Source organism: Anoplopoma fimbria, chromosome 6 (assembly GCF_027596085.1).
Source record: "Anoplopoma fimbria isolate UVic2021 breed Golden Eagle Sablefish chromosome 6, Afim_UVic_2022, whole genome shotgun sequence".
Taxonomy (NCBI): domain Eukaryota; kingdom Metazoa; phylum Chordata; class Actinopteri; order Perciformes; family Anoplopomatidae; genus Anoplopoma; species Anoplopoma fimbria.
Window position 1 is genome coordinate 8,235,960 of NC_072454.1, and position 12,425 is coordinate 8,248,384.

Genomic DNA, 12,425 nt, shown 5'->3' on the forward strand with positions numbered 1-12,425 from the left:
AGACAGATAGAGAGCCCCCTGGCGGCGAGGAGCTGTACTTGAACCCAGGTTGTAAGGTAACAACACAGCATATTGTGAGCTGTGCTTGGTTTCCTACTTTTGACATGTGGCAGCAAGTCCTTTTTTCATATAAATAATGCTAAAAACACAAGTCTCCCTCTCACTCACATCAGAACTGTCACAAGAGTTTCTAAAAACCTAGGAGACACATACAGTACATAGTACATACTATCTTTATTTTGTTGTATAGTATGTGTATTTATTGTCTGTGTCTGTGTAGTTGTATAGTATGTGTATTTATTGTCTGTGTAGTTGTATAGTATGTGTATTTATTGTCTGTGTAGTTGTATAGTATGTGTATTTATTGTCTGTGTAGTTGTATAGTATGTGTATTTATTGTCTGTGTAGTTGTATAGTATGTGTATTTATTGTCTGTGTAGTTGTATAGTATGTGTATTTATTGTCTGTGTCTGTGTAGTTGAGCTGCTGCAACACTTGAATTTCCCCCATGGGGATCAATAAAGGAATATAATAATAGCGTAGCCTGCATACATACAAATATACATATATGCAAATACACAAAAACAATAACCCCTCCATGTTAGAATAATTGCATTTCTGGATCTGAAATCATAATTTCATATAAAAATATATTAAAAAAAAAAAGTAAAAAAAAAAAAAAAAAAAAAAAAAAAGGGTCCTCTGAGTGTGTGTGTGTGTGTGTGTGTGTGTGTGAGTGTGTGTGAGAGAGAGAGAGAGAGAGAGAGAGAGAGAGAGAGAGAGAGAGAGAGAGAGGGTGGACGGAAAGTCCCCGTGTGGAAATCCCCTTGACTTGTGCCTTTTCCTTTAAAAAAAAAAAAAAGAAAGAAAAAAAAAAAAGAAAAAAAAAATAATAACTCTACTATCGGACTGTGTAGTCTTCTGAGAGGCGTCTCGACCTGCCAGGGCTCCTAAATAGATCTGATACTGAAGGAAAGAGAAGGTTGAATGGCGCCCAGGACCGCAGCGGTGAGGCTGAGTGAAGCGGCTCAGAGAGGACCAGCCTGAGCATCCGGGAGGGCTTTGTTATTACCTCCTCCCCTCCTCTCCTCTCTCTCTCCTCCCACCCTCCCTCCACATATATTACACAGGTAAGACACCCGTCCTCCCCTCAGCTGTGTGCCTCCCCCTCCCCACCCACCCCCATGTGGACAACGCTTCTCGCCGAGAAGGAAGGAAGGAAGGAAGGAGAGAAGGAGGGAGGGTTGCGACTCGCTTTGGGGGAAAGGCGCACATTACGCACGGGGCCTCCGAGGAACGTTATGGTCGTGTTTTTTCTGGGAACATGGAGGAGGAAGCTTGAAGCACCGCTCACGACAGTGGCTTTGACAGCCATTGTTTACCAAAGACGTCACCCTTCCAGTGGATAAAAAAAAAAAACGGAGCATTTAAACAAACAACAACAACAACAGCCAGCCAGCAAGAAGCAGCAAGCAAGCAAGAAAGCAAGCAAGCAGCCAGATGTGGCCGCATCGGCGACGCGCAACATTGTAGCGAGACTCCGCCGCCGCCGCCGTTTTGACGCGTCCGAGCGCTACATTGTTTCAGAGGTAGTTGTCATTTGGTATTACGTAAGCCTTTAACGTCAGCAAAGTCTCCTGTTGTTGTGTGTTTTTTTTTTGTGTGTGTGTGTTGTGTTTTTGTGTGTGTGTGTGTGTGTGTGTGTGTGTGTGTGTGTGTGTGTGTGTGTGTGTGTGTGTGTGTGTGTGTGTGTTTCTTTGTGTAGCCAGCCATCCTATAAACCGCAGAGACCAACACCAGTCTGTCTGCCTGAAGTCTCCCAGCGTTTTGGCTATCACACACACACACACACACACACACACACACACACACACACACACACACACACACTGTCGCTGACATCCATGTGTCTCGTCTCCTGGTCCACTCATGTGACAGACTAGCTCTTCTTAGCATGGCCTAGTCTGTTGTTGCACCTGCTGCCTGTTTTGGGGGGTGGGGTGGGGGGTTTAGTGTGAGGTGTTCAGGTGTTGTGGTTGTGAACTTAAACTGGATCATCCACCTGATTAAATGGTTCGTATAAACATGAGGAAGTAAAAAAATTCAGCTAAAACTCCAGGCCTGCTTGCTGACCACCACTTTCTACTTCCTGTGAAGTGAAAAATGTGCTGACACACTCCTCGTTTTTGGGTGAAATGTGCCTTTAAAACCTCAAGACAGGTGAGCTTTAAATAACTACTCTACTCTCATACAATACCGCTACTGTCAGGTTGTGTATTGAACCTTAATATGTCTAAATAACAACCAAAATATAGCATCAAGCACTGAAAGTAAGCATCAAGTGTTTGGCCATATCTTTAGTCTTTTATTATTTATCCTTCAAACTAACCCTAAATCAGGAAACTTTGCTAACTTTAGGCAACATACTTGTACAGCTACTTGTGTTAAAACAACATTAAACAAGGATGTTTTGAGAGTTTTATATACTTTTGTTAAGAAATGTTTAACCTCATACTTTGGCATTGAGAACAGTATCAGTACTGAAACTTAAGCATCACAATGACACCATTATCAAACATTTTGTAACAATTCCTAGTCTCACTCTGTTTTTAATCACTACGACTTAATGCAGGCTGGCAGTCTTGTCGTCGGTAGAAAGGTGTTGACGAGGAAGGAGGCCTCGGGGCGGACGGAGTGACCTGGGAAGCCCTGGGTGGCCCCCAGTTCAAGTCTGGAAAACACCAGTTTATTGTCGGAGGACTTTGAACCCAGCGGCACACTGGGCCGCCCTGTTTTGGGAAACTCAAAAAAAAACCATTAAGTCGTAAAAAGGAAAATTAAAAGAACAAAGCAAGAACACAAAGGTTTCTTTGTGTGCGTTTATTCCGTTTGGCCCACCAGAATCTTTCTCAGTGAGGCGATCCTGTGTGTTGGGTGGTTTCCTCAAACAAATTGTAAATTAAGTTGTGCTTTAAGTCACAGTTAATAATAAGGAAGGGGACTCTCCTCTGAAAATTTCCCAACAGTCCCACCAGTCTATCCTTTTTCTGTACTGTGAAATAACCCACTCCCCCTTCTCTCCATCCAGTTTCCACGTTGCTGGGTCAGCGGTGGTTGGTGCCTCCTCCTCCTTTCCTCCTCCTCGTTCCTCTTCCTCCCCTCCTTCCATCCACCTGGCCACTCATCCGCCATGTCGCAGGGTCAGAACTTCCTCCCCAAATTCCTGTTTGTCTCCAACCTGCTGAAGGCGGTGAAGATCCGCCAGCGAGTGCCCAACGACGTGGTGAAGCCGGCTGCCGGCAGCGGCCTGATGCACCACCTGCGCGGGATGCACCGGTACACGCTGGAGATGATCGCCATGAACCACTTCCCGCAGGCCTTCAGGGAGGTGGTCCAGGCCGCCATCCTGGACCGGGCCATGCAGGCCTCGCTGGAGCAGGAGAAGAAGCTCAACTGGTGTCGGGAGGTGAAGAAGATGGTGCCCTTACGTACCAATGGTAAGAAAGATCTGCTGATTGCTCCACTAAATCAGGTTTCTATGGTTTTTCTTACTGAAGAAGTTGGGAGCATTTTGGTGAGGTTTTATCACAAGTTGGGAGTTTAACTAAATGCTGTTGGAGCAGGAGGTTCTGGTGACATTTAACACAAAGTTCAACAACAAGAACAATTCAACAATTTTCTTTCTCAGAGCTAATGTCAAACTTTGGTTCCTTTACTTCGTGAACAGTAGCACAATGTTCATAGCTCAGGGCGGAGGACGTGTTTTGCTTTTGTTTCATTTTCTATGACAGAGGAGGTGCGTTTGTGAGTCAGGGCTGTTTGATATGTAAATTCTCAGATGTCATTACTCACAAGCAGGGTTACTGTAAATGACAACAGTGGAAGGTCTCGATTGCGCTCCCACAATACACTCATTCAGCAGCCCCCTTCTTGGTTTTTACTCTGGGTTTGAGTTCAGTCAGCCCATTGCTAAGTCATGTTTTCTGTTACGTTGATGTTGTAAAACGGGAACATCCCAGGGTAGGCAAACATTCAGACCGGGGTCTGATTACGTCTGATGAGAGCTCTGTACTGGGAAATTCTCTGCCGTCACTCGCAGGACTGTTATTTACTGTCGATGATGTTTCAGACCCCACTTTTTCCACAGTTGTTGTTTTTTTACAACCTTAGGGGTATGTCCCCTCTATTTCTGTGTAGGTGTGTGTGTGTATGTGAGGAGTGAAAATGTCAGTAGATCTTAAACATCTCAAATAGTTTTACTTTTAGTTCCCCACCTGTCGTTTTATGTCTCTGTCTTTGATGCTGTCAGCTGTGTTTCACAACTCACTTGGTGTTAAAGCATATCTGACTTGATCCAACTGACACTCTATAACTATATATTTCAGTAACTTTAACACATCTGGTGTGTACATCAGACTCATGCTCTATTTTAAGATGAATAAACTGTTTTTGAAGGGAAACATCAGCCATAGCATTCACAACAGAAGACGGAAGCACAAATCAAGCTGTGGTTACAAGTTTGTCTTAAGTTTCCATAGGAAATACTTTCTTTCTTTGTTTGTCATAGGAAGCAATTAACACTTTTGCAGTGAGAAATTCCTCTCTTGATTGCATCTCAGAATTCACTTTGAACATTTACTGGATGTGTGAGGAACTTGGGTGTTTTTGTGCGTTAATAGTAAGTTTGCTATGACTAAAGGAGTTTCTGTAATCTCATCGAGGCCTAGTTCCTCTTCAGAAAGACCCCGTACTCCTCTGACGATTGCTGCCAGTAACCTGGATGGAAATTCCTGGCTTGCGAAGATGATGTCATAAAGATGAGACAGAATTTAAAAGCTGGAGCGTCTAACTCTGAAGGACCCAGACGTGACTTTGAGCAGAGGACGGACACACACACACACACACACACACACACACACACACACACACACACACACACACACACACACACACACACACACACACACACACACACACACACACAGGGAGGACTGACTGACTGCTGCTGAGTCACTGGAGCACAGCAGACAGACACACATACAGAGAGAGTACGTGAGAGAGCAAAAGTCCGTCAATGAACATCCAGTCAGAGCAGGCTATATTAATCAATCTCCTCATAGTCCTAACACTCTAATAAGATCAGTCTCCACATCGTCTGGGACCTAAATTGACCCTCGAGCTCCCAAGCTTTCAATCTTCAAATCCTAAATTTATCCCCAAGGCTAGAAGAAATACAATGGACCATCATTAAAACCAAACAGCCTCATAAAACGTTAATTCAACGGCAATTAAAAATAACGGGGTCACATCCGCTTTGCTGTTTCACGCAACTTTTCCACCAAGTGAAGACATGGGTAATTGAAATTCAGAGCCGCTTTTGTCTTAAATGTCTAGGATGCATCCGAGGGTTTTTCCCCAAACAGCATCCCATGTCTGTCATGAGTCCCCGACAAGCGGGATTTGTTCGGCTACGATACACTGAGTCCACTGCTAGAAGAGACACACACACACACACACACACACACACACCACCACAGTGTTCTCCCTTATAAGTACAGATGACTTCTATAGCGTGGTATCCAAAGTGTTTGATTAAAAACACATTATGTCATATCTTTAGTTCTTATCAAAGCAGAAGCAAAACTAGTTTTGTTCTTGTTTTTGTTGGACAAGTCTCACGAGACAAAGGGTCCTCATTGGAAAGATCAACATTGCAAACTTGTGGTTGGCGTCATCTGCTTGGACAAACCGATGAGGATTAAGTGTGCTTCCACACTGGTGTGTTTTCAGGAAGTGTCACAGAGGAAGTGTCTATATTTAGACCGATGTGACCAGCAGACCGTCTTTCATCTTCAGTCGTTCCTCGTCCGGGCAGCTCCATTCAGGGTCAAAAGTCTGTGTGTTTTTGTGCACTAGAAGAGCTGACTTTACACTCGTGTATGGGCCTTTGTGCCTTTTCTTGTGTGCCTGTGTATCTCTTTTGAGGATCGTGCAGTTGAGGAAGCTGTGTGTTTTTATGCTTTTTTGGGTGAGAGTGATGCAAGAGCGCCAAAACGCAACTACAGCTAGCTAGTCTGAAATCGAGGAAGATGTGTTTTGTTTTTTTTCCCCTCAAAGTACAGTGGGATGCTCCCTTCAGTTGAGTGAAAACAACTGCATCTTACCTTACAGTCATCTTGCAACACAGATAGTGTTATATTGAGAAATGTGATCACAGTTCGGCCTAGGGCATGACCCTTGCACCGGCTGAACTTATTTCAGAATCTTTGTGTTGTAGGCTGTGATTTAAATAACTTTAATTGTACAGATATTCACTATTTCATGCAGCAATATTATACAAAGAACGGTGTGTAACTTTTGCCAGGTAAACATTATGGAACGGATCATGAATGTAGACAGAACATACACATTAGGGCAGAATTTGTATGCGTTTGTGCATGTGAGTGCACATGTTATGTAAGCGCTCATTAATAACAGCCTTCATCAGATGTTAAAAGCAGTACTTGAAAAGATAACATTCCATCCTGTCCAAGCCACACCCCTGTGGAAAGTCCAGGACCAGCTGAGAGGCATTGATGAGTTGGGATCATAGGAGGGGGAACACACACACACACACACACACACACACGTGCGTGCGTGAATAAGGCAGAAGTTAGCACAGGGAAATTCCTGTGTTTAGTGTGGCAACAGGGTTTTTTTCAGAGCTGCACACATTGACAAACATTAGCTCTTTGGTTTCACAATGAGAAAAAGACCCAGCATTGCCATAGGAGACTAAGTAAAATTCCAGGATTTTTAGTTGCTCGCACACACACACAAAAAATTCTATTTGAGAAACTTTTTATCTTCCCGGATGTTTTTTAGAATATAGAAGAAGCAGTTTTGTTTGAATTGTGGGATATTTTCAAGGCATATAAAGGTAGCTGGTAGCTGCATTTAATAAAATAAATGTATTTCAGGTAAATGGAGGGCCATGTTCCTCAGGCAAGCAGGGTAAAAGCTCAGCTTTGTCTGAAGTGTGTGCATAGTTTCAGACATGTGAGCTTCTTATAATAGTCTAGATACCAGATAGTGCCACAACTGACCTGACGGCCTGGAAATCCCCAGAGTTTTGTTACGTGTGTGTGTGTGTGTGTGTGTGTGTGTGTGTGTGCGTGTGCACTATGTACACTCTGCATTCTCACAAGCGTGTGCATATGTCCCTGCACACAATTGTCCTAGTTTGCATGTCCCCGTGTACAAAATCAACCACCCTCAGTACTTACATTGTATGTGCTTGGATTCCTTTTCTGTGTGTGTGCGCCAATAGGTGATGGGAACTGTTTGCTGCACGCGACCTCTCAGTACATGTTGGGCGTTCAGGACACCGACCTGGTGCTTCGGAAAGCCCTCCATGGTGTTTTGAAAGAGACGGACACTGGCGTCTTCAGAGCTCGCTTCCAGGCGGAGCTGCTCCAGTCCCAGGAGTTCACACAGACCGGACTCCGATACACCACAATGGTATGAAGATTAGATTATCTCTTCTATGTAAAAAGTCTTCTCCACTACTTTGCATTAGTATTTTTGTATGACTCCAGAAGCCTGAGCTAAAATGTAAATCCTTTATTCTAATTTGAGAGTCAAATTTAAATCCTTGTATGCAACCTGCAAAAAACAATATATTTATTGTTTTCATGCAATAGTACAAGCCAGAGTATATGCATACATCCTTCTACTTATTTTCCTACTCACTAAATATTTTATTGAATGTACACAACTGTATCTATCCTAACTCTTTGTGTGTGTGTGTGTGTGTGTGTGTGTGTGTGTGTGTGTGTGTGTGTGTGTGTGTGTGTGTGTGTGTGTGTGTGTGTGTGTGTGTGTGTGTCTTGTGTGTGTGTGTGTGTGTGTGTGTGTGTGTGTGCTGTCCCAGAACTGGGAAGAGGAGTGGGAAAAGATCGTGAAGATGGCGTCTCCGGTCTCCAGTAGCAACGGCCTCCAGTTTGACTCTCTGGAGGACATTCACATCTTTGTCCTCTCCAACATTCTCCGCCGACCCATCATCGTCATCGCAGGTACGGACTTTTTTATCATTTCAAAGTATGTTCTTGTCAGCCATCAAAGGCCCTCTGGTCTTGTTTAAACTTGTCTTTCAGTCATAAAGAAGGTGAGGGTATCTCCTTCCACATGCCTCAACATTTTGCTCATAGTGTTTGATTTCACTGAATCACTTCCCGTCTATTTTCTTCAGTGGATGTAGAGTAGATGTTCCGATAAATATATTTTATGGAGCATAAATAAGCAGGACCTTGTTTAAACTTTATTTGAATGTTGTTCTAATACACTCAAGGAAATACTTGGTCATTTTTTTAAGTCAGTAATAACCCTTCAATCGATGTTCTTTCAACAGACCAGGTGGTCAGGAGTATGAAATCTGGCTCCTCCATCTCTCCTCTGAATGTGGGAGGGATTTATCTGCCACTACACTGGCCGCCCACAGAGTGCTACAAATACCCAATAGTGCTCGGCTACGACTCCCAGCACTTTGCACCCCTCATCACCATCAAAGACAGCGGTCCAGGTAGGAGACGAGAAGGAGTTATGGAGCTGACGCGACAAAGAGCCCTGCTATGAAGTTGCTCTTGTTTTTTATTTCCATGTGACACCTTGGTCTGAATTTTTTTCCAGAGATCCGAGCAGTGCCGCTGATCAACCCAGGGCGAGGGGGCTTTGAGGAGCTGAAGGTTCACTTCCTGATGGAGAAAGAACAGCAACAGAAGGAGCGGCTTCTCAAGGACTACCTGCTGCTGATAGAGATCCCCGTCATCGGTTTAGGCTACGACACCACGCGGATCATCAATGCTGCACGGTACTTACATACTATAAACGTAAATTTAAAGTAAACGATTATAAGTAAAAGATCCCAGTTCTTGTCCTGGCCTGACTGTTAAATGCAACTTAGGAATGAAAAGATCTATTTTTAGATTGATGATATTGTAACACAACTGGTTTAACTTCTTCAAACCTAATCAGCACACTGTATTAACTTAAAAAGTATAAAACTACATAAAGTGCAGTTATTTAAGAACCACATTGTTTGTGTCTGTTACCAGGCTGGATGAGGGCAACCTCCCTGAAGACATGAACCTGATGGAGGACTACCTGCAGCTTGTCAACCACGAGTACCAGCGCTGGCAGGAGGACAAGGAGCAGGCGTGGGCCGCCCAGCCGCAGCGCCCGCCGCCCTTCTCCGTCTCCCAGCTCTCCCTCATCGAGATCCGGTGCGCCACACCACGATGCACCTTCTACGTCTCCGTGGACACCCAGCCTCACTGCCACGAGTGCTTCGAGAAGCGACAGGCCACTACCGGCGGAGGAATGAGGATAGAAGGGGTCGTGCAGACCAAGGGGGAGGGGTGCAAGGTGGTGTAGGAGTCATTGGGGGATCGGAGGCTGAGGTGAGCTCCAGAGGAGCCCGAGGCAGCAGCCCCCCGTCCTCCACATGTGGGAGAGCGGTGGTGATATCCAGCCCTCGCTCTGCACCACCCACCGCTCCCAGCCTCAGCCTGTACAGTGAAACTCACGCCATGAAGTGCAAGACACCCGGCTGCCTCTTCACCCTTAGCGTGCAGCACGATGGACTTTGCGAGCGCTGCTTCAACTCCAGGCAGAACCATGGACCCCCCGGAGTTGGAACCGCTGCCCCAGGACTCCCGGGCCCCACCGGGGGGCCTACAGTCCCCCACCCGGCCCAGGGCACCGGCTGGACCCAGTGGGGGGGCCGCGAGACAGAGACAGAGACAGAGCGCTGCAGCATGTGCAGACAGGAGGCGTTCAGGATATTCAACGGCCTGTGTCCACCCTGCATGCAGAGACAGCAGACTCCAGAGAGGGGACAGCCGCAGCAGAACAACCCCAGGACCGAGGCCTCCTCCTCAGCTTGGACCCAGGCCCGGGACTCGGAGCGGCCGTGCCTCACCATAACCCCGGGACACACCTCGGCCTGGCAAGCCCCTCTGGCCCGGCCTTGTAAAAGATCCGGCTGCCAGTTTTTTGGGACGCCAGAGAAGCTGGGTTTCTGCACTATTTGCTACGTAGACTATCAGACCAACCACCGTAAGTCCCGTTACTTCTATCATGTTACAGGGCTGTTCAAGTTTGAAAGTGAATTTGTCCTGCGTTATAGGAATTATGTTTGTTTTATGTTTAATTCAAATCATGTGGGACCTTGCTTATGTTGGCTGCTGTCTATTCTAGACATGACCCCTCCCGCTGCACCGGTCCAGAGCCGGCATGGTGTGGAGGCCGGCTTCCAGAACGCCTCCCGGTGTCGAGGGCCGGGGTGTGGTGCAGTTGGCAAGGCGATGCTGGAGGGCTACTGCGACAAGTGCTACGTCAAAGAGCAAAGCACACGGCTCAACCAAGTAGCAAATCGCACACCCCCTCCCCTCCTCTGGTCATGGTAGGTGTCTGGCATGCCTCCTGTTGTTTGTTTCCCATTGTTTGTCTTTTTTTTTTTTCTGTGATCCTTGCTCATCTCAACTCTTAATATCCTGCTGGTCCTCCGATGCCTTTTAGTTGCCAAATTGACGTTTCCCCTTCTCCTCTTTCTCCGTCCGTTAAAGCGTGAACGAGCAGCCAAACCCAGATCTTCACAGCAATCCCAGACCCAGACCCAGACCCAGACTCAGACTCAGTGCCGGCGGAGCGGCTGCAGTAATGTGTCCCCGGGTTGCACAGACCTCTGCCCCGAGTGCCACACGCGTGGCCAGGGCCGAGAGGCGGGCAGACGGGCGCAGGCGCCCAAAGAAAAGTCCAAGCAGCGGTGCAGGACGCAGGGCTGCGACCACTACGCCAACCAAGAGAAACAGGGCTACTGCAACGAGTGCGACCACTTCAAACAGATCTATCGCGGCTGACCACATACGCACACCCGCGCAAACCCACGATGATGACACGTCGCTAGCACGCTAGAGCTGCTGCCCTGCTGTCGGCGCCCCATGCCAGTCAATGCACCTCTGATACTAACTAACCAACTAACTAACTAACTAGCTAGTGACTAACTAGTAACCTTATGGCCTGAAAATCAAACCCCCCATGTAGAATGTGAAGAGAGAGTGTGTGTACGTGGGGGGTTGGGGGTGGGGGGTTAGGTGGGGAGGATGAATGTGTGTGTGTGTGTGTGTGTGTGTGTGTATGTTCACAGTAGACATGGCCTCCAGAATACCTCTTTGTGCAATTATTATCATCTGATGTGCCCTGTGCACTTACACGTTGAGAGGTTTGGCTACATGTCAGAGCAACTGACTTAACTCTTGTGTACAATATGTATTTAGAGGTACGTCGTGAAATCGTGCCGGACAAAATGATTGTATGTTGACATAACGAGAAGCATCTGACATTGCTTTCTAGACCACAGCCAAGGATTTATACCTACCCTCTCTCCCCCCCTCCCCGTCTTGTCTGTCTTAACCCATCTGTGTATCTTGTCTGCCTGTCTGTCTAGCATTTGCTCTGTAGAACGAGGGATGCGGTAAGTTGAGGAAGAAGCCCAGCATCAAATCTGCAGAAGTAGTAAGCGGAAGTGAGCCTAACTGGGCCAAAGCGAAGCGATTGACGCAAAATGAAATGGTATGCACCATTGTTTAGCTTTAGACAAAGATTTGCCGGGAAAAGCTCTTGCAATCAATATTGTAAAAATGATTCAAAGACTTAATTTTTCTTCCATTTGTCGGTCAAAAGCGGTTTATATTTTGACGCAAATTAAACTCAGCATTGTTACTTATCTGTTTTATGAAGTTGTTGAGATTGTCGATATGGAAAGCAAGAACAGACCTTTTGTCTATACAGTGCGAGACAGACAGGGCAGGCCCCTGCTAGTTTTGGTGCTACATGTACAGAAATACAAGCCTCTCCTTTGTAGCCAACATGCTGGCGGTGTCAGCGGACAGAAGGCGGAGAACACAGTAGAGACAGGACTCATTCACTCTCTTTCTATTCCTCCTGTCCTTCTTCTCATTTCCTTCCCCCCCTCTCCTTCCTCCAATACAGATCTGTTGCCTTGGACGTTGTTTTGCTGTTTACTGAACCACTTAAGCACCTAGAAATGCATAGACACATACCTACGAAACACGCGCACACACCAATATAGTAGCTCCAGTCCTGTCAGAAGGGGATTGCCGACAATAAAGAGAACCGAGAACATGATGACGGGCGATTAACCACTTTAAACCTTACAAACACACATTTGCACACATATGCACATGCAAACACAGCTTTGTGAGATTGTACTCGCCCCACCCCAGCCTGAGGGGGTATGTAGGGAAACAAACCGTTAGAGAAATGCATTCCTCTCCGCTCCACCCTACCTGGATGTGCCAAGGCGACGATTTCAAAAGCGTCAGAGAGCAATCCCATCGCCTGCTTTGGCTAATCTTGTTTATCTG

General features: G+C 46.3%; 1 protein-coding gene across 1 annotated transcript; it reads left to right on the forward strand.

Annotated features, from left to right (window-relative positions):
* The first annotated feature begins 919 nt into the window (after positions 1 to 919).
* tnfaip3 (tumor necrosis factor, alpha-induced protein 3) lies at positions 920 to 11,107 on the forward strand. Its single transcript, XM_054600045.1, is given in 11 exon segments — positions 920 to 1,589; positions 3,089 to 3,497; positions 7,310 to 7,500; positions 7,913 to 8,054; positions 8,390 to 8,560; positions 8,668 to 8,848; positions 9,093 to 9,382; positions 9,385 to 10,095; positions 10,237 to 10,413; positions 10,416 to 10,441; positions 10,605 to 11,107. Coding segments are annotated over 10 exon segments (2,490 nt in total). The 5' UTR covers positions 920 to 1,589; positions 3,089 to 3,190; the 3' UTR covers positions 10,899 to 11,107.
* Positions 11,108 to 12,425: the final 1,318 nt, after the last annotated feature.